This window comes from Chanodichthys erythropterus, chromosome 9, assembly GCF_024489055.1.
Source record: "Chanodichthys erythropterus isolate Z2021 chromosome 9, ASM2448905v1, whole genome shotgun sequence".
In the NCBI taxonomy this organism is placed as follows: Eukaryota; Metazoa; Chordata; class Actinopteri; order Cypriniformes; family Xenocyprididae; genus Chanodichthys; species Chanodichthys erythropterus.
The window spans coordinates 11,894,731-11,916,716 of NC_090229.1; the positions used below are offsets into that span (position 1 = coordinate 11,894,731).

A 21,986-nucleotide genomic window follows, 5' to 3' on the forward strand; every position below is an offset into this window, starting at 1 on the left:
TTTAAATGCAAATGAGCTGCTGCTCCTAAGCAGAGGGCGGAGTTTCAAGAGCTCGTGTTAGCACACAGTGTTAGCAGTGCCGATTACCTCACAAAGACTCACTGAAATTGTCAGAAACTGTTCAGCCTTTTATGTTCAAACTGAAGTCAGACAAAGATGGATAGACTCAAGAAGTGACAACATGTAAAATGCAACAGGACATTTCAGAATGGTTAGTTGTTTACTTAATGTAGCTGATGTGGGATATCTTAAAGTCATTGATTAGCATATTCTGTCATGATAATATATATATATATATATATATATATATATATATATATATTGCTCATGTGAGAACTGTTGTAAGATGCTTACAGAGTCAGAGAATATATGCTGCATGAAGATAGAACAGGTATAGTTTAGTTTAATTATGATTATAACTTATGTTGGCATCTTGCTTTTATGACATGCTATTGCATTTGTGTTACGTACTGTATTGCAATAACATGGCCTCACCCTCTTTGTTTGCGTGTTCTCAGGGGTGGGGTTTATGTCAATTTTAGGGTTAGTGATGTCACCAACCCGGGAAGAAGCTAGTTGTAGTCCCTACCAGCCGTTTGTTGTAGTTCTTAAACAAAGAAATTCTTTAAAAGAAAATACCTCCTTTGTGAAATCATAATCAATCACCCCTTTAAATAAAACTGCCTAGCATGTTGGGCAAACATTTAACCCAAACGCTGGGTTTGTCCATTTTCAACCCAACCTGGGTTGTTTTTTAGAGTGTAAAATCGAAAACATTTTAAAATGTAATAATATTTCACAATATTATTGTATTTTAGTCAAATAAATGCAGCCGGAGTGAGCATAAGAGACTTTTATTTTAAAATCTTCCCAATCCCAAACATTTGAACGGTATTATATGCTACATAACTGTCGAATAATTGAATTCGCTATCCAGTGCATATTTTCCTTTTAGTTTGATATTTTTTAATTGCCTAACTAGCAGTCTTCAGTACTACAGACCCCCATTTTAGGGTAACAAAGATAAGTGATAATGATTTGACTTGAACTATGGAAAACTCTAACATAATTCACCTGTGAAAAGACTGCATTGTATCATCATTTGTCAAGGACACTTTCAGGAAAGACATGTCTCTGTATTGTAATGCAAAGTAAAAGCAGACTTTTTCTGTAGAATTGATGTTATTGATGATATTGCCTTTGAAATCTGGGCATTTTGTCAGACTGTTGTGTCAGCAAGTGTTGTGCTCCATGACAGGTAAGGTCTTTGCATCGCTGGCTTTAAACAGATTTAGGAGCGATGCAGAGATGGTGAGCTGACACTTCCTCTTATCTGCCGTACACTCCCTGACCTCCTGTGTTTGCACTCGTCCGTTGACCTTCACTCGCAGCTGAGCCCAACTGCGTGAAGAACTTAAAGTACAAAAGGAAAAGCGTTCTGATGAAACACAGAAGCCCAGCGAGGCCAAACGTCCTCTGGTCAGTGTTTTGTATTTCAGCAGATTACAGGATCTCTGGACATCATCGGGCTGTGTATGTGTGTGTCGAGACGAGACAAGGTCTTACCCTGACAGATGAAGGAAGCAGGTGATTCTCCAGGGTGAACGCGGGCTGTGAGAAACACCACCCGCTTTTCTTGCTCTTGATTCAGATGGGCTGAAACACACACATACGCAGAAAGGTTAGTCTCAGCAGGTAGAGGTCTTGGCAGGACAGTGTATGTGTGGTCAGGAGCCATATGTCTGGGCCCTGGAGTTTCAGACCTCAGACATGCAGCAGGAAACCCAGTATGACAAGACAGGACTGATAGGAAATGTCAGAGCTAATGAAGACTCCACAGGAGGACAAAACACAATGAGCTACTGATCGCAAGAGCAGGAGAAAAACATCTTGTGGCCGATGAATGTACAGGGATCCTTAAGCACCCACATCTTTTCAGTTAAGACTTTAACTACAACAATTTAGCATTTAAATAAATAAAATTCATATAAGTGCCCTTCCTCAAGTCTATAATCTTCTAGACCTCTTTCAATGTAAGTTTCAAGCATTTTTGGCTTTTTTTTTTGGTCATCTGGCAAAAATGTTAAAGGGTTAGTTCACTCACATAGAACCCGGAAGCACTGCACTGTGTCTACAATGTAAACAGCATAAGAGAATGACAGGGAAGAGAAGAAATTGTTGGATAAAGTCATTATTTTTGTTTTGCTTTTATGCACAAAAAGTATTCTTGTCGCTTCATAACATTAAGGTTGAACCCACTGCAGTCACATGGAATATTTAAACGATTTTCTGGACCTTGAATGTGGTAATTACATTGCTTTCTCTTGGGGATCAGAAACCGCTCAGATTTCATCAAAAATATCTTAATTTGTGTTCTGAAGATGAACGAAGGTCTTACGGGTTTGGAATGACATGAGAATGAGTATTTAATGATAGAAATTTAATGTTTGAGTGAACTATCCCTAAGTCTGATTGCTTAGAAAATGTATAGCACATGTCTTCAACAGGCTTCATCAATATAGCAATAATAATAACTAACAATAAAAGTATTTGCCTTAGCAAGCACCCCCAATAAGCTTTTAATTTTACACAATATGGACTCAAAATATATACTAAAAACAGAAGTTTATTATCCATCCTCATCCACTCAGACAATTTATGTAAATGAAGCTGAAAAAAATGGGTCAGAAACAGTCATTAAAAGTTATTAAAGACCGTAAGAATTACACGGGTATGCGGAGGTTGGCGAACCATAATAGAGGTCATTTATATATAGAAGTCTTAAAGGTACAGCAAATAGCCTGTTTAATTCTAGTGAATGTCAGACAGAGAAAAAGGGTAAAATGTTTATGTAAAACTAAATTACAACTGTTTTGGCAAAAAAACGGTCTTTGAAGAACATACAAAGTGCTACAACAGTGAAGAATATGATGTGAATATAACAAAATATAACAAATGTAACAAAAAAATACATTTTCCAAATGTGTATGAATCTTTTTAAAAGTTTTGGCCCTTTTAAAGTTTTTGGTAGAAAGGATTTTAAGGTTACTGTGTGTTTAAATGAATTCCATTCTAGATACTTCATCATGAACAAAGTAATGACTCCTAGATCTGTTTCCAGATATTTCATCCTCTTCTTCTCTTTTACAATCTCCAAAATTAAATAGAGAGGAATTTAATGCAGCGTAAATCAAATCAATCCCTCTTTGTGAGTGATACCAGTTAGGAATGGAATGGGAATACCATTCAAGTTAATGAAAAGAAAGGCTGGACAAATGCGAGAGGACTGCCAACAAAAGCTCCTCTTTAAAAGTCTGATGCGCTTCCAGGCAGAGAAGCGAGCGTATTTTAGTCTCAGAGCATTTTGTTCCTCAAGGCGGGAAGCTACAAGAGCACGCACGACAGGGAATTCGTTCGGCCTTCACGGTTTTCTCTTATCGGCTGTGCCGTGGGTTGTCTGAACAGGTACGACAGAAAGGATATTTACTAGCAAGGAAATCACATAATGACCAAGAATTTACACCTGTGGGGACATTGAAACAAGCACACACACACACTTGCAGTAAGTAAGGTCACTGTTATTAATTTCTATTAGCAGGCAAATTGATAAAATACATGGCGTTTTAAAGCACAGACACTGATACACTAAAAATACGCAATTTGTCTTTGAACTAATATGGGTGATTCTATTCAGTGCAGGGGTAATGCATCAAGATGAAATAGACATGGGATGACAAATCATGCACTGTCTTTATGTGCGTGTTTGAGTCAGGGGAATATCATAGAATTAATAAGGCACACACACACACACGTGCACGCTGACACCTCAGCAGTCTGAGGAATAGCAGAACACAGGTCAATCCTCAAAGATATCCTCCTCACTTCCAGACTTGACCACGAATGAAACATTAAAATATCCATATGCATTATTCAGCAGGCTCCTTGAATATTATATCCATCCATCACTAGCAGTAAAGACAAGCATGGCCTAATACATTATGTCTATGGTGACTCGGGCTCCCGTGGGGCCGTCTTAAAGTCTGTAAGGCATTGCGAAGGCTGAAGGCAAATGATTACAACTGTACCTGAGATCATTGTGGCAGTTCAAGGAAACCTGTCGTCTAAAAGGCGCTTTTACCAGCAGCAAGAGGGATTGGGTTTATAAAAATCTACTGTGGTAACAACAGCTTCTGCCAAAATACCATTTTTACTACAGTTATTGCTACTACAGTAAAAATGTGATAAATTCTCCTCCACTTTCATCACAAAAAGAAATGCAACATTGTTCCTGAATGCTGACTAAAGCATTCCAGGTAAATACAGCATGCGCCCCCCTATACACTGTAAAAAAGAATTGTTGGTTTAACTTAAAAAAGTAAGTTACCTGGTTTCCTTAAAATTTTGAGTTCATTGAAATTAAAAAATTGAGTTAATACAATGAAGGCGATTAGTTTAATCAACATAAACTCAAAATGTTATGTTATGTGAACCACATTAATTATCTAAGTTGATTTGACAAAAAAAAAAACTGTTGTGATATAAGAAATCAGAATTTTTCACAGTGTATGCAATTGTAACACTGTATTCGGAAACTAAGGCTTCCACAGTACATTTTTGTAAGGGTAGCTTTCATCCTGTCATAGTCACGGCACAGAATGTAACCGAAAAACCACACTGCAGTGAGCAGATGATTATCTGTCATGTAAAGCAACTGTTACCACATGGATGCACGCACGTGAGCGCGCACACACACACACACACACACACACACCGCCCTCCCATGAGACTGGCTTGTCTTGTATGGCTGGTCAATAATATATCACGGCCTCTCTCGCTGTGTCCTAAACGACTCCGGTGATCGTTGAGCTCATTGCTATGTACACAAGCCTAATATCTTATTGATCTCATCTGGGTTTGTGCTGAGCTGCAGGAAATGCTGATTGCCGCTATGCAATGTTCACCCATATATATTCTAATCTGCTTCCTGGGGGCCTAAAAACACTTCAGCATGGGCTGCAATCATAAAACATTTGTCGAATTTTACAGGAAAAATTTCACTCGCCACCTTTCTCCCTCTCTCTGTCCTTCACAGAGATGGATGGCTTTGCCATTCAGGAGTCTCAGTGGAAAGGCTGGGGTGTTTGCTGGAAATGTGAACGCTTGCGTTTCAGCAGGAGCCGAGTGTTTGGGTCCATCAGTTATAAATCCCACCTCGGGCCTGACCCGCCGCAAACAAACCAGCGGATGTAAAACAATGCAGCGGCCTGGAGGCAAACGCTACACTTATACGTACGGGACAGATGGGCCGAGCCGCGTTTACGTTATGCTGAGCCTATACACCTCCCTCCCCATTAAAGCAAACAGCACAGTAAGATTCATTACGAGTCACTCGCAGCGATTCCATACGGTTCTTTTCAGAATTATTACTCTGTAAGATGTATTTTTAATGTTCATTTGCGTCAGTGTTTTTATCAGCGTTTTCCAGAGGGCCCGCAGCTTAGCAGAGAGTAAATGTTTATCTTTATTTTGAGAACTGCTGCGTGAGCTCTCTTTCTTTCCTTTTTCTTGCTCTCAAAATACAACACATGACTGACTTGAAGTCCTTTGACCTGCAGGTGGTGCTAAAGATCAACAACAGGCTCCCACACATCCTCCAACCCTGCAGAAAAGACAGAAAAAAAAAACTCTTATGAAACAAGACAAATGTGCTTTAGCAATCTGAGAACTTTTTTTCTCCACCCATTTCGCTGCATCAGTGCTTTTCCTTTGACACCCGTCAGGCATCCTGATGCCTTAATGTATAAACTTTACCTTGACCGATTTCGTAACCTCCCCTCTTCCGCTTACCTATAAAGACCTGGTGGGACATAAACAAGCGCTCTCTCCTATAGATGAGACACGCTACCAATTAGACCATAAAGCACCAGTAATGGGCTGACTCTTTTAAAAGGACTCCACAGGCCCGCTCTATATCTCCTTTAATGGTGCTGCCGGCCCGATAACGCTGGGAATCCCTCATCTCAAAGAAGATCCCACCACTCCAAATCATACGAAAGGTCAACAGCCCCGTTCGGCTCCTTCTACTGCTCCCCACTTCCATTAGGAAAGGAATGAAAGGCGAGAGTGAGATGGGGGAGAAATTTTATGTTGACAACCTTGGCTGAGACAGCCACCTCAGCATATTTCTCACCTGAGAGCACAAGCCCCCACGTTGCCACCCGACGCGACGAAATAAAAAATTAAACGCGAGTGTATTACGATCAGGTGCGATAAATATGTAAATGGCGTCAAAAGAAGAGAAGTGTCTTTGACAAAAAGTGAAAAATCTAATGGATTTTGAAGGTTATGCAGATTGTGCAGTTCAGCTTTTCTCCTGTGGTCGACGTGCCACTTTTAATGCAAGCTGATAAGACATGAAAAGGGCCCTGACGTAACACAATTACCTGGGATCTTTAAGAGAGCTGGAACCCGAGCAGATCAAATTCAGCAGAAATGGCAGCTTCGCTCTGTTCAAGACGAGCCGAGTAAGTTTCATCACACCGGCCAGAGATAGATGACTCAAACATGACAAGCTGCATTTATTTCTGCTGTGTCCTTTCTGGGGTCAGACGAAGCCGAGTCCAGATCTGATGCTCAACCAAAAACTATGCGCAAGTGTTCCTAGGACAAAAGCTGTTCTAAACGCAAAGGATGGTCACACCAAATGTTGATTTGATTTAGTTAATAGAAGTGAATTGATTTGAAGGCATCCTCACTTTACAGCATTTTTACAGCAAGTGCCTACAACTTTTCACAGTACACTAGCTTTGGATATAGGTTTCTTCAAGTGTCTTGGAGACGTTGCCACAGTTCTTCTGGATTTAGTCTGTATCAGGCCCTGTTTACACCTGGTATTAAGATGCATTTTGGTTGATCGGATCACAAGCAGACGAAGGAGAGACATACACGTTTACACCTGATATTTGAATCTCTTTTGTCCACTTTTCCTGATTTCTTCAAGGGGGAGGGTTTATGGGTAGGTACATGTATGGGCTTTTTTAGATCTTTCAATCTAATGGACAAAATAAGCATGAGCAATTTACATATGAATGCGCCCGGAGATGACGGGAAAACATACAAAGAGCATCAGCTCTGACAGCTGCAAGACCACAGCGAATGCGGCGAGTGTGTGTTAGAAATCAGGAATGGTGAGAGAGCATTTTGCTTGGTACATTTTTCGCCTTCAAACCAAACGTGGGTCTTCAGCCGACAAAGTTTAAATCCTGTCTGACTAGCACGTCTTTTGCGGCTGTTCGAACACATTAAACCAGATGAGCGTCTACACTGCGAAAGCAATCCGGTCGAATGCGTTTTTGACTACCTCTGTAAGTGGTCGAAAGTGGACAAGCTCAAAACGTTTTAGACCCTGTTTACACCTGTATATAGCGTCATCCACTTGTGATCCGATCAACCAAAATGCATCTTAATACCAGGTGTAAATAGGGCCTCAGTTTTTTCTGTTTCTTCATGTAATCCCAGATGGATTCAATGATGTGAGATCAGGGCATACCAGCTGTTGTCAGACTCCTTGTGTATATACAAAAATCTTAATATTACAATTAATGGCTAAAGGAATGTTTGGAAATGGAAACTGATATGTCCTACTAAAACACTAGCAAAAGATATAAATAACTGGTTTAAAAATATTTTTGGTGTGAAAATACAAATGTGACCAAGACTTTTGCACAGTACTGTACATTATCTTATACAAGTTTATAGTATTTTATATCAAATTTGTGTCTACCAAAAAATACCACCTTATTACCATGTTTTTTTACACAGGGTCACTGTATAGGATATGTATCATGAGCATAATAATTATTCATTCAATGTCATAATATAGATCTAAATACCATCTTATACTATAACTGCGTCATGCTACTGTCACAGTACTTTTCTGTAATAACAGATACAGTTACTATATTTGCCATAAAACAAATACTGCTTTTTATGGCCCCCAAAAGAGTGCACGTCTCATTAGTGGGAGGAATACGCAGTCCTGGTTCTGTGCCCTCAAACCTCCACCCCAAGACACCGTGGGCCTTCTACCTCCAAAAGCATTCAGTTATTCCAAACGGCACCCGGCACCTTCACGCTGGAGTGAATTAGCATCAGTTTGCAGCAGCAGTGGAATGACACGCTCGCCTGTGTGTGCGTCATATCAGCCGACACGGACTAGCTGTAAATTGTCAGTAGTGTTAAATTTATACAGGGCGCAGGCTGCCGTACAGGGTGCTGGAGCCGAACCGTCATCAACCTCCCTCTTTCTCTCGCTCCCATCTCACTTTATTCTTCAAGGACAGGGCTTTAAAAGAAATAGAGCTTTACGCCTGTGGATTCCTGCCTGTGTACAGGTCAGGTGGAAGCAGAACAGGCAGTATGCACCGCATCTCCTCGTGGATTTTCTCTATCCACAAGGTCATAAACCATTTTTCACCCCTGGGCTCCTCAACGCTACTCTCTCATCTTAAAGCATCAGACCAGCTCTTCAATCTGAGATCTGATTCTATTCAGACGCTGAAAGAAACCCCTTGAATACATCCATCTCATTCTTTTACATTGCATTTATCGCCAGCAGTGGGGCAGATCTGAGACGGCGCAAAGCCGGACCGTGAAAGGACCGTGTCGGAGTCAAAGTCAAGGGGATAACGAATGACAGACCAAAGGAGAAAGGAAAGCGAAAGTGCACGGCTGGGTCAACAACCCGCTCTGCGCGATCCTGAGTCAGAACTGAGTCTGTAAGTGGGAGCTGAAGTGAGCAATCAAGGGCCGGAGAGATTTTGGTTCCCACAAGGCACTGTAAGAAGCGAGTCACTCCAGAGGATTACAATGGCATGTTATGACACTGGTATCAGACGGAGCTGAAGAGAGATGGAGAGACAGCAAAACTCAGCATGTAAATACAACTCTGAACCCTCTTAAGCCCTGTAGATGGTCCGGAGGGATAAAAGCACAGAGCGAAGGGTGATTAGAGATCGATTTAGCGCAATCAAGAACCCCCTCTTTCGCCCACGCTCATCTCCGTGAAATAGAGAGATCTCTGTTCTCGACAATTTCACGACAATTGAGGTTGAGAGAGGTGGAGGAAGTGTCAGTGGAAAGGCTAGAGAGGGACAAAGAAAGAAAATCATGGAGTGAGAGAAAGAGAAATAGTCATTTAATGGGTGGTCATTGCTCGTTGCTTGTTTTAGTCAAACAAAGAACTTCAGAAGATTTGTGTTTCCAAAACCGCTACTAATTAGCTTAATAAGGAAAGGTCAACCTGTGATCCGCCCGTGGTAGAAACAGAGGACTTTGAGAGCGAGTCATTCAATCAGAGAGGAAAAAAAGGATTTGAACACTTTAAAATGTATGAATGTCATTGCATTGGAAAATCACAAACCTAGTGACATTTATTTTAAAGAGAAGTGAAAGGTTTACTAGGTTTTAAATGACCAAACAATATGTATACTATTCAAAACAAAGAGAAAAGGACAATTTCATGTTAATGTGAAATACTTGTGTGAACTTAAGGGGGAACTGACTCTGACATACCAGAGCTTTGCAAAATTCAGAAGAAGAAGAAGTAGTTCTAGATTATGAATTTGAAATGGCCACAACCCACAGGATGTTGAACTAGAGTTTGAATTGGAATGGCAGAAAGATGAAACTTACTGAATTGGTAAAGGTAAATTATTGGTATTGGTAAATAATTGAATCCATCCATCCATCCATCCATCCATCCATCCATCCATCCATCCATCCATCCATCCATCCATCCATCCATCCATCCATCCAATTCCATTCCATTCCATTCCATTCCATTCCATTCAATCCATCCATCCATCCATCCATCCATCCATCCATCAAGCTGTAAACCTTAAAAAGCTTTTTCTTGCCAAACTTGGCTTTTTCATTTAATTAATTGAAATTCTATTTTTTCACATTGAAATTCTAAGTAATTCTGCATCTGGTTTTTCCAAATTCATCAATTGAATTTACAAGGCATTATCAATTCAGTTCTGAATGGTGAACAACCCTGCTTCATACATGCACAAAAACACATTGGGTTAGTAGTTTAGCCTTGTTTGTTTGCAAATGACACTTGGTTTGATATTCTATTATCTAATGCATTGATATTCATACATTTTATTTGAGGCTTAAGAGTCTAACTACTTTTTGGGGCCACTATATATTTAAGTGATGGAGAGAAAAAAACGTGGGTTGATGATTCTGGCTAAAAAAACGTCCTTTGGCATCAACTGACAAATCCAATACCATCTTTCTATCCTTTTAACATATGAGCTTTCACAGATGACAGACCATGTGAAATTGGGACTTGAAAAAAAAAGAAAGAAGAAAGAAAACAGAAAACAGCAAGCTGCCTCTTGACATTAAGGAGAATAACAAGAGAGAAAGAAGGAGACAGACAGACAGAGAGGGAGAAATCTGTCATGCTTAAAGCCCTTTTGCCAAATTGCTCGCCCTCGATTTGGCAGCATTGGTCATAGTCTCCCTCCGCTCTCCCCGACTCCTGCCTCGTCCCTTCAAAACAGAAAAAAAGGTGGAGAGAGAAGAAAGAATGCCAGTCTATGCTCTGAACGACAGGGAATCAGAGAGAGGCAATAATAGGGTTTTTTGAAGAATGCACGACTGAACTTTATGGCTGCCTTGCTTGAAAGGATGAGTTACAAACGAGAAGAAAAAAGCAGTGGTGATTTCTTTGGGATATGCCCCTAGCTGTGCTGCCCCCTTCATACGTGACAGTGGGGGCTAGAAGAGCATGTGGGGGCAACCGCTCACCACTTGACAGCCAACCACCGCTACCGTGGAAACGAGTCCGGTGCTGCCGTGGAAACAGGCCTAGATCGAAGCAAGCATTGAGCAACCACAAAGGTAAACCTAGCATGAGATTCAAGAACCTTACGGAGGCTGAAGTAGAGCATACCTGCAAGAGAGGGAGAGAAGAAGTGAAGGTACAATCCTGGTGATGCATTACTTTCTCTACATATGTAGAACGTTGTCTCAATTTGACTAGAGCAGCCTAAAGTCTGATCATTACTGTTATGTCAAGAGCCACCCACTTAGTCACCATAAAGTCTACTGTAAAAATAGGGATGGGAATCAAAGAATTTAACGATTCCCCTGAAAATTACTCTTCATGATTCCATTAATGATTATAAAAAAAAAGGTATGTATTATTAATAAATATTACAATTAAATTATTATTATTATTATATAAAATAATATAATAATATACTAAACAAAAAATGTATTTATTTTTGAGATTTATTTTTAAGATAATATTGTCATATAAACAACCAGACGGTAACGACAAGTCTCACAAGTTATGTGCTCGATTCACTAAAAAGAACCAGCTCATTAGAGTCATTTGTATGGGTACTGAACTACACTGCTTGCACTGTATGGTTCTGAAAAAAAGACTCCGGCATGCTCCTGAAATCACAGATTTTACTACTATATAGTAGGTGAAAAACAGTATGTGATAAAAGAAGAATGTCCGAATTCACAGTACTCATAAAAGAGTAGCCAAAATGTACCTGGATGACCTACTTCTTCTGGCGAGATTCTGAAGTGTGCATACGACGGACACTTTACTATCCCATGAGGCCACAGGAGAGGATTTGTGAAAAGCAGTGACATGATGCAACTTATGCTGGTAGGTCAAGTGACAGGGGTAACATGGTGAATAGTACGTCCAGAATGCATTCTTACTACACACTTATAGTTTTTTCTATTTTATTTATTTTCCTTTCTCTAGTTTTTAGGCCTAATAACTTCTGGCAAAGGGACTACCACTGAAAACTAGCCTTCAGGCTAATTTGGGTACATTTACATTCATAAATATTGATTAATGTACACTGTCCCTTTTTGAAATAAATAAATAAAATTCATACTATATAAAACATACTTTTGTTAGCGAAGTACCTACTCAAGAGAGTATGCGATTTCGGACGCAACCTCGGTTCGTAAGTGTCATTCACAGAGGCGTGGGAAATTTTTGTACATTTACATTTCTATCATGACAACTCTTGGAAGATTTTTAGCATGGTAATGGATATGACACTGTTAATGTATTTGGTCTTGGTGGAATAGATCTGCTACGCTGCTGCATGTTGCTGATGTTGTAGGTTATTGATGCTGCTGCAGAGCAAATACAGGAACTTGCTACTGCCAATACATATGCTGATACGCTGCTGTGGGCATGTAAGACATACTGCTGCTGCATAAAAAGCATATATAATTACCCATAGCAGGTCTATACATGTGGAGCAGGGCAAAGTGGAGGGTTTCGGAGGAACTCTGAAAGCGCGCAGCAAACTGCTATAGTGACTGCTAACCAGCCATCAGTTTGCATTAAGGATCCATCAGCTTGCGCCATCTAGAGTTTCATGGTGGAACTAGGTATTTGTTAATTGTTAGCATTTAGTAATTTATTTGTAATAAACAATTTAAGTGGGCTATTAAAAAATCGTTATGGAGTGCAAGTTTTTTTTTTTTTTTCCTGTCACTGTGCAGTCTATTTTATTGTATATGACAGTATAAAGAGCTCAGTAACCCTTTCAGTTGAAGGCTTAATTTATGTCCTGCAGACTGGTCTGTTGCATTATGATTGCAAACTGTATTAATAAAGTCCAAATGTGATGTTACTTAATCAAATGTGGTAAACCCAAAGTACTGGACAAGTACTGGACTCACTGTTGGTTTTGCACTGTATTTATGGTCTTGCACTGCTGTTGAATACATATTGCAGGAAACTCTTAGAGTATTTTTGTATGGTATTCCATCTGTACTGGCGGTATTTTTATCTAGTGAATTCAGCCAGCTCATGGCATATCTGTGTGCAATATATGCACCAGACGGTCAGTGAACGGACTGTGGGCGGTCCGTGGGCATGCCGTCTGAGACTATGTAGGACATAACTAACCTTGTGCATGCAATAACAAACCCTTGCAATCTCAAAAGGTCACTTGGATCATGTCAGGCTCGATACAATTTGTGCTGAAACATATCTCCGGCTGGGACAAAAGCAAGTAATTTTACACACTTCACCCACTCAGATTCCCGAAAAAGCTCGGGCTGTAAGCGCAGTTGAAAGAAAGATGGCTTTTTTAATATAGGTTATTAGTTTCCTGCCCCCCATAGAGTTCTAAATAATTTCTGAAAGCAACAAAGTCCAGACGGGAAACCTCTCTCTGCACCCAACTTTATTACTCAGTTACAGCTCCAAGGTTTAATTTCTCTCATGATTTTTTTTTTTTTTTTGTTCCTCTTATTCATTCTTTTTTTCTTTCCTTTTCTCACTACATAGTGAGATCCCTGACACTCAATTTACAGCCTCACCATCTCTGTCAATCTCAATCTTATACTCTCTAAAAATATATTCACACACAGACCTCGCTTTTAGCCTGGGGCGGCAATTGTGGATGGCAAACTATTTTCTTGAGAGCTCTCTCTCTCTTCTCTGCTGTCTCACTCACTGGGTTGTCAGTGGTTTATTGATTAAGCAGTGAGAGAAGAAGATCTTTCAGATCTCTCTCCACACTAATCAGGAGAGAGGGAGCACTTGTGGATGGAGCACAAACTCAACATGGTCATTTCTCAGATGTCAGTGATCAGAACAAGACAGGACTTTGATAGGAAAACACAAACATAAACACATTTGTTTTCTAAGTCACACTGGGGACTTTCTATTGACTTTGATTGTTTGTATTGACTCGTATTGTAATTTATTGTAATATGAAGTGAATGCTACAGAAAAAAACAAAACAAAAACAAATGTAATTTCCACATTGAAAAAGTTCAGGAAATAATTAAACTCAAGCTCATAAAAATTCAAGCTTGACCTTATTACTTGGAATTGTTTGTTATGTTTACAATGATTCTTTGAGTAAGTTATAATTATAAAATTAAGTAAAACCTACTCAATTTTCTGATACTGGTGTTCCGATCATGCACTGGGGCATGAATAATTAATAAGGTTGCATTTCTAGCTGTATTTACACCATTTTATCATTGCTTTTGTTGTCATTTTCTACTCAAAATGACCCATTCATACTCAAAAACTATCAGCTGATTGATTGCTACCGTTTTTGTGTATTGTTTGGTTGGAAACCTCCTTACATTGTGTAGATATGTTGTCTTACAAAGTTATGTAACATTAAAAGACAGAATAAGAAAATTTAACTTGGCCAGTTGGTTTGTTGAGTAATTTCTACTTACTCATTTGAAGTTTACTTTGCAAAACTCTGTTTCAAGTATTTACTAACTCTCTGTTTGTACATTTTACTCAAACAATGAAGCACTAAATTGAGCCTTAAAACATTCATTATGTTTTTAAAGTGTATGCTTTACTTGGAAAAATGTAAGTAAACAACACAGTAATTTTCGTGTTACACTTTGTAAGACAACATTTGAGTAAAATGTACTTGAAACAGTACTACAATGTAAACTTCAAATGAGTAAGTAGAAATTACTCATCAAGCTCTATCTTGCCAGGTTAAAATTTCTTATTCTCTCTGTTACTGTTACATACGGAAGAGGATCAGGGCCAAGCAATAATAAAAAAATAAAACCATCTCAAGATTAAAGTTGTTAAATTTAGATAAACTCGATAAATTTCGAGAAAAAAGTCAAAATAAAATGTTGAGAATAAACTCATTAAATTACAAGAAAAAACTCGTTAAATTTCAAGAAAAAAGTCAAGATAAAATGTTGAGAATAAACTCGTTAAATTACAAGAAGAAAATTCGAGATAAAATGTTGAGAATAAAGTCATTAAATTACTAGAAAAAAGTCGTTAGATTATGGGAACAAATTCCTTAAATTATGAGAAAAATGTTGTTAAATTTTGAGAAAAAAAGTTGAGATAAAATGTTGAGAATAAAGTCATTAAATTTAACGAATTTGTTCTCGTAGTTTAACAACTTTTTTCTCGTAATTTAATGACTTTATTCTCAACATTTTATCTCGTCTTTTTTATTGAAATTTAACGACTTTTTCTCATAATTTAATGACTTTATTCTCAACATTTTATCTCAACTTTTTTTCTCGAAATTTAACGACTTTTTTCTCATAATTTAACGAATGGTTTTATCCGTCTTTTTATTAAGAAAAAAGTCAGTAGATTATGAGAAAAAATTTGTTAAATTATGAGAAAAAAGTTGTTAAATTTAGAGAAAAAAAAGTCGAGATAAAATTTTGAGAATAAAGTCATTAAATTTAACGAATTTGTTCTCCTAGTTTAACGACTTTTTTCTCGTAATTTAATGACTTTATTCTCAACATTTTATCTCGACTTTTTTTCTTGAAATGTAATGACTTTTTTCTCATAATTTAACGAATGGTTTTATCCATCTTTTTATTATTGCTTGGCCCTAATCCCAAACAAAAATGACTTTAAAAATATGTGAAAAAACTAAACTTAAATTTGTATATAAATATTAATAATGATGATTTTACTAAAATTCATTAATTAATTGAAAACAATTATATTTTAGAAGAAAAAGATTTTAGTACATTTTTTAATAAACCGAAAAAACAACAAAATGTTTTTTTGTTTTGACATTATCATCTCCCACAAGATCAAGTTTTCGCTGCTGTAAGATCATCCACTACATCTTTTAAGAACTGAGTTTTTTTTTTCTTTTGTGAACAAATCAAAAGATAATCTTTAGATTTTTTGAAGATCTTAAGGACTTTAATTGGTGCTTCACACTCTCTCAGATACAACAAGTCATGCAGTCATACAGCAGATCAGCAAAAGCACATTACTAGATAAAACACATACCCCACTGTTAAACCATTGTTTAAACTTCTGTCATTTTCACCTACTTACTACAAATCAGCCCACTCCAGCTCTGACTGTAAACCCTTGTAAATGTAGTACAGCAATGTAAATGAATAATATTCAAAACGTAAAATCAAAACTGGCCTGTTCGTTCAAAAACAAAGAATCATTTAGGAACTAAACATGTGCCTGACTTTGAGTAAGTCATTGAATCATTCACTCAAAACCCCATTCACCCAAAAGATTTGTTCAGAAACATATTCCAATTCAGGAACACCACAACTGCATGGCTAAGTTACTAAAGGGTTTAGTTAAAGGGTATTAAAGGGTTAGTTCACCCCAAAATGAAAATTTGAGAACGACCCTGAATAACACACAAGAAGAAACCTCTTTCTGAAGCTCAGTCGTACTGCGTAACACACGAGAATGAACCTCATTGGTTACGCAGCACATTTGAGCTTCCAGAAGAGGTTTGTTCTTGTGTTAGGTTGAGCTTCTACTTATGTTTGCTGATCAATGTTTACATGCGAATAAAAGCCTAAAATTAAGCGTCAGCATTAGTTCAGGCAGGCCTCGTAGTCAAGCTCCGCTATCAGCTGATTCTCAAATTCCAGCCCCACCCATATCAGCTGATCCAATTTCTATGGACTCCATTGGCAACTCTAAAATAAGGCGCATTACTTAAACGCAGCTTCCGTCTCTCTGCCTGCTTGGCTGCTTCCACTGCACGCTGCTTGCAACTCACCTCCTCCCCAGCTCCTCAAACTTGTGTATAACTTAATCAGTGTCATTCTGTTGTCATTGATGCATGCTCTGTTCTCAATAGGGGGATTTACTGCTGCTCTCCCAGTTAAAAAATGGGAGGTTGTCCCCTAGAAGCTGCTGCCGTTCCCGGTCTTGGCTCATGAAAGGACGGGGAATTTAGAACAGAGCCATACCGCCAAATTGTAACTTTAGCAAATATGCCAATAAAAAATGGACTAAATTTTGTCTCTTGTAATTTTTGACTTAAGTGGTCCTGACTGAATTAAATCTATTCATCATAACAAGCGTTCGAGTCTCTTCAGAAAATTTGGACTAAACCGCTCGATTCGGATTGGTTTCCCAATCTCTTTATGAACTTTTTGAAGTGTCAGTTGCGAAGGCAGTCTGTGGAAGGAAATCTGCCAGCATTCTGTCATCAAAAAGATTGTCATTTGTGTTCTGAAGATGAACGAAAGTCTTACGGGTTTGGAACGACATGAGGAATTTTCATTTTGGGCTGAACTAACCCTTTAACTTCTTGTTTATCAAACTGTTGTATAAAAGCAACATACTGAGCAAACTTACTTGAAAACAGCAACATATTCTGGTTCATATGAAATGTTTAGTCCTTAATTTAAAGGGCAGAAAGTATTTACTTGAAGGCAGAGGAAAATGTTTGGCTAGACATATTAAGAATTGATCAAGAGTGGTTGTAAAGGGCACGGACACAGTTTGTGCTTAGCATGTCCAACTGCACACTTTTAATTTAGCTGAGTTTGGTTTTAAAGAGACAGATGCCAGGTGCCCTTTAAGTCGAATACGTTTGCCATTTCCTTTACAATGATACAAGCAAATTTAATAACGGCCTCCAGGGCTTACTGCAGCCAGAGTTGTGTGGGATGCATTTAGTCTGACTTTGATACAGATTAATGAAATGTCACTTAATTGAGGGGAATTTGCTTGTTGAAAGAGGGTCCAATTTCAGCCCTTGTGTCACATTTAGCCCGGGAGGTGATTGATAGAGTTGACTGTTGACCGTGCCGGACCGGGTCACAATTACACAACATTTCCCTCCCTCTCTCTCGCTCTCTCTCTCTCTCTCTCTTTTTTCTTCAGCCCAAGGAGCCGCTTTTCCCTACATGAAACATGCTCATACTTTATTGGCACATCTGTTGTGGGACTTTCTACTGAGGGAAACAGAGTGGAGAAGGAAAGAGCTCTTATGAGGTGTGTTTTTCCCTCTGAGGAATTTGCTGTATTCCTTGTCTGAGCAGATACATTTTAAACCTAAAGGCTTCAAAATGAGCAGAGTTTAAAGCTGTTCTACAAAAGACAGGCCCTGAAGGATCTCACCGAATATGTTTACACGAACAGTGATTTTCCAAGAGTATATGGTATTCATGGGGTTTAAGATGGGAAGAGGAAACTTCTATTATGCATATATCTCTTTTAAATTAGATAGTTAGTGCATTCCTATTCCAATATGAATATTCAGGACAGATTTTTTTTTTTTTTTTTGAATAATGGGCCTGTGTGGTATTAACACAAGTATATTTGTACTGGTAACATCTGCTCTTATCTCACAGCATATTTAACAGCTTAGTCTGAAAATATATATGCATAAATGTGCTCTCGCTGCACCCTCAGCATTTATTCTAACCTCAAACTGCAGTCTACAACAAGGCAAATGTCTGAAATGCCATCTGCGGCAGTACAAATCTGCCAATGTAAAGGCCATGGCAGTGAGTTCAATCCCAACCACGGCCCTTAAAACCAGACAGGGTAAAAATAGAAGATGAATTCATTTTCAGGGCAAAAGTGGGGAAAAAACTGGGGCATACAATAATTATGCTGAATGACGAGAGAGCAAAATAAAATCCACAAAAGTCAATGCGTCAAACTTACGTATGCATTTCCTTGTTTGACTAAACTTAAATACAAACTCACCCTGAATTTGTTTGTGCTTGTGAAAATAAAAAATCATATAGTTTGTTTAATGTGCTGAACAAAAGTAATACAATCAAAAAATAATAAAATCAGTATGTGAATCTGTGCATTAGATTCCTTGTTCCTAATGCACAGATTTCACTTAAATTAGCTTCTATTAAGAATTACAGTCAATAGAATGGTAATATCTTTGGTCCGCCCGCACAGTGGGATAATTGCACAGTTGGGATTTTGCTTTAAGAGTTGTTCATCTCCCACAGGGAAGATGCTATTAGCTCATCGTTCTTCTTCTCAAAAGGCTATGTTGCTCGCTCACTCATTCCCATGAATATGCATTAAGGGCAATAAAATTCCATATGGAGCAACACACAGAGGGCTGCCATTTTGTGATAATGTACGTTTGCATATTAGAAGCAGTTTGTTATAACAACGCAGAGAGTTAGAATTCAGCCACTGTACAAGTTGCAGTTTGTCTGTTAATGTTTACGAATGGAGAACAAATTCTTCACCCGCAGACCAGTGTGAATTTACAATATCTATCTACTAGTTGCAGTACTTTCACAGTAAGTTTCACAGTAATACAGAAGATCTATAGTATAGACAATATGGGATTACAAATTTAAGAATCTGTACATTGGTACAGGTGAAGTACATTGTATTTAGCATTTAAAGGTCCCGTTCTTCGTGATCCCATGTTTCAAACTTAAGTTAGTGTGTAATGTTGTTATTAGAGTATAAATAAAATCTGTAAAATTTTAAAGCTCAAAGTTCAATGCCAAACGAGATATTTTACCGCCTACATCGAACAGCCAGTTTGGACTACATCCCTCTACTTCCTTCTTTAATGATGTCACTAAAAGTTTTTTGACTAACCTCCACCCACAGGAATACACAAGAATTGCGTTTGTAGAGTGTGTTTGTCGCCATGTCGTCGAAACGCTGTTATTTTCATCCCACAGTCCAATCACCGGGTCTGATTCCGGCTCAAATTGATAGGGTGGAATTAAAGACATGTTTACAATAACACTGAGCGCGTGCATCTCCACGTTATGGTAAGAGGCGTGACTTTTCCAGGCATGGTGCGCTCAGAGCTGTCGAATCACAACACAGGAACCGCTGGCATTCTTGTTACGTATTTCTGAAGGAGGGACTTAGAATAAGGAAGTCATCAGCCCGTTTTTATGACAGTGGAAACAGCGGTATACAGATAAGTAAATTATGTGAAAAATACTGTGTTTTTTTACACGCGAAACATGAACATGTTATATTGCGCACTATAAACACAATCAAAGCTTCAAAAAACCATGAAAAACGGGACCTTTAAAGTAAAGATGACAACATCGGATGAATGATCCTGTTGAGCAAAGTTTCTAGCAAGAGGTTTCTGCCAGATCTGATTCTCTTAATTGCAAGTCAAACGTGCCGGATTAATGACACTCGTTTTTGTCTTTAATGGCTCTTGGTGCCCCTGTCCCATTCTTTAATAGTTATGCTGATTGGATTAGGACCTTTGAGACTCTAGAGTCTGGGGTGGGTTCCTATACCTGCATACTTCATTTGCATGCTTTGTTCAAAAGGTTAGTTCACTTAAAAATGAAAATTCTGTCATCATTTACTCAAACCTCTCACGAGAATGTTAGTAACCAGTAGCCATTGATTTCCATATTTTAAAGTACTATGGAAGTGAATTGTTATTGTCAACTGTTACCAATATTCTTCAAAATATCTTCTTTTGTTTTCAACAGAAGGAAGAAACTCATACAGGTTTGGAACAACATGAGGGTGAGTAAATGATGACAGAATTTTGTTTTTGGGTGAACTAACCCTTTAAGGTTGTCACCCAGATGCTTGGTCTCTTTCTCTAAGCACTGCCCCCTAAAATGTATATAAAACTACAATAGTTTGACCGCAGTGTACAAACAGCATGATCTTAATAAGGAATTCTGTTGAAGATACACAGAGTCTCCTGGTCTTCGCTTAAAGCATTTTGCTAGCAAAACCAAGGTCATGGGTTTGACTGCAGGGAGCACACAGAGAAATAAATGTAACACATAAAACATCTGCCATATGTATAAACAAGCAAGAATAAATTATGCAGAGGTGTACTTTCTTTCTTTTTCTTCTTGTGGTGTTGCACTAAGGACTCCAAAAGCAAAAAGTTAACCAAAAAGGATTTTGAATGGTATTGTTTTACAGTCACCTTGATTTTGTTACACAAGTAACACATGTTCCTGGACCAACATATTTTGTTGATCCTGGAACAACATTCCTGTCTGAAAATTTAATCTTAACCCTAACCATAACTTATCCTTAAAATCAGAGGAAATGATGGATGAATAACACTGATGTAGAAGCCCCTAACCCTTGTTTTAAGCCTAAACTAGACCGACTTTAAACTTGTCCCTCAAATTTGACTGGTTCATTGGAATGTTGTTCCAGGATCAACAAAGATGTTGACCCAGGAACATGTTGTACTTGGTGAAATCACATTCACCATTGTATTACATATACATACATACATACATACATACATACATACTATAAGATAAAAATCAAATAAAGTTCAAGTTCAAAGGCAAAGGGAATATGACTGCCATAGCCGGGACCAAATGAAAATCAACTACTTACTACTTGACCAAAACTGACCTAGCCATGCATTCATTCTGTATAATTCTCAACACGCCGTTTAACTGTGAGAACTGACTATTAATTGTTAAGTTAAATCCTGGAAATATTTCATAGTGTATTGCACAACTCTGCTCTAATGTAAAAGTCACAGAGAAAGGAGTTGAACCTACAAAATGAGAATCTTTATCTCACTCTCATTCCACTGGTTACCTGAGATGGCAGGCATGGAAGGAGGGCGTGGATTTGGTGATTGCAGCGTTGCCATGGCAATTGGCAGGTCGGGCGGAATGGGGCGGAAAAGGGCCCACGTTTGAAGTGGTAAGTCCTTTCATAATGCTTTGATCAGGGAGATGTTTGTAGTGGGGGCAAACCTGAAGAACAAATAGGACTTCAGAAAGATCAGCTATCTGTTCAGTAACGTTCAGCCTCTAAGGGAACAGAAAAAACCCTCAACCGATAATCACTGACTTTTTAATGCAGATTGCAGAGGGAAGAAAGACAGAAAGAACTTGGTTTGGACCGATACAGGGGGAGGATAAGGAGAAAAAAAGACACTGCTGCGTGAGCAGACGTTCTTTGACTCTACCCGTCTTACGCATGCCAGCCTTATATTTGCACAAATATGCTGCCAAATGAAATTCATTGTAGAGTAAATACTTGCACAGCAGACGTGTGTGTGTGTGTGTGTGTGTGTGGGTTTCCCACTCAAGAACTCTTAAAACACTAGAAGATGTAATTGAAATACAAAGCTAGTGCATGTTAGTGCAGTTAAGCGTAAATTTCAGCCACAGAACAGCTTCACGCGTCTGCTTCTATATGTGGGTGTGTGATTGAGTAT

At 38.5% G+C, this 21,986-nt stretch overlaps 2 protein-coding genes across 2 annotated transcripts in view; both read right to left on the reverse strand.

Moving 5' to 3' along the window:
* Positions 1-21,986, reverse strand: part of agbl4 (AGBL carboxypeptidase 4) — a 410,833-nt gene that overhangs the window by 56,598 nt on the left and 332,249 nt on the right. Inside the window, exon 7 of the mRNA XM_067394590.1 lies at positions 1,567-1,656. Within this exon, the coding sequence (XP_067250691.1) occupies positions 1,567-1,656 (90 nt within the window). The remainder of the gene's footprint in view (positions 1-1,566; positions 1,657-21,986) is intronic.
* bend5 (BEN domain containing 5) overlaps positions 1-21,986 on the reverse strand; it is a 58,888-nt gene that overhangs the window by 1,685 nt on the left and 35,217 nt on the right. The window contains exon 7 of the transcript XR_010895953.1: positions 1,567-1,656. The gene's annotated coding sequence lies outside the window, so the exon portion shown is untranslated. The remainder of the gene's footprint in view (positions 1-1,566; positions 1,657-21,986) is intronic.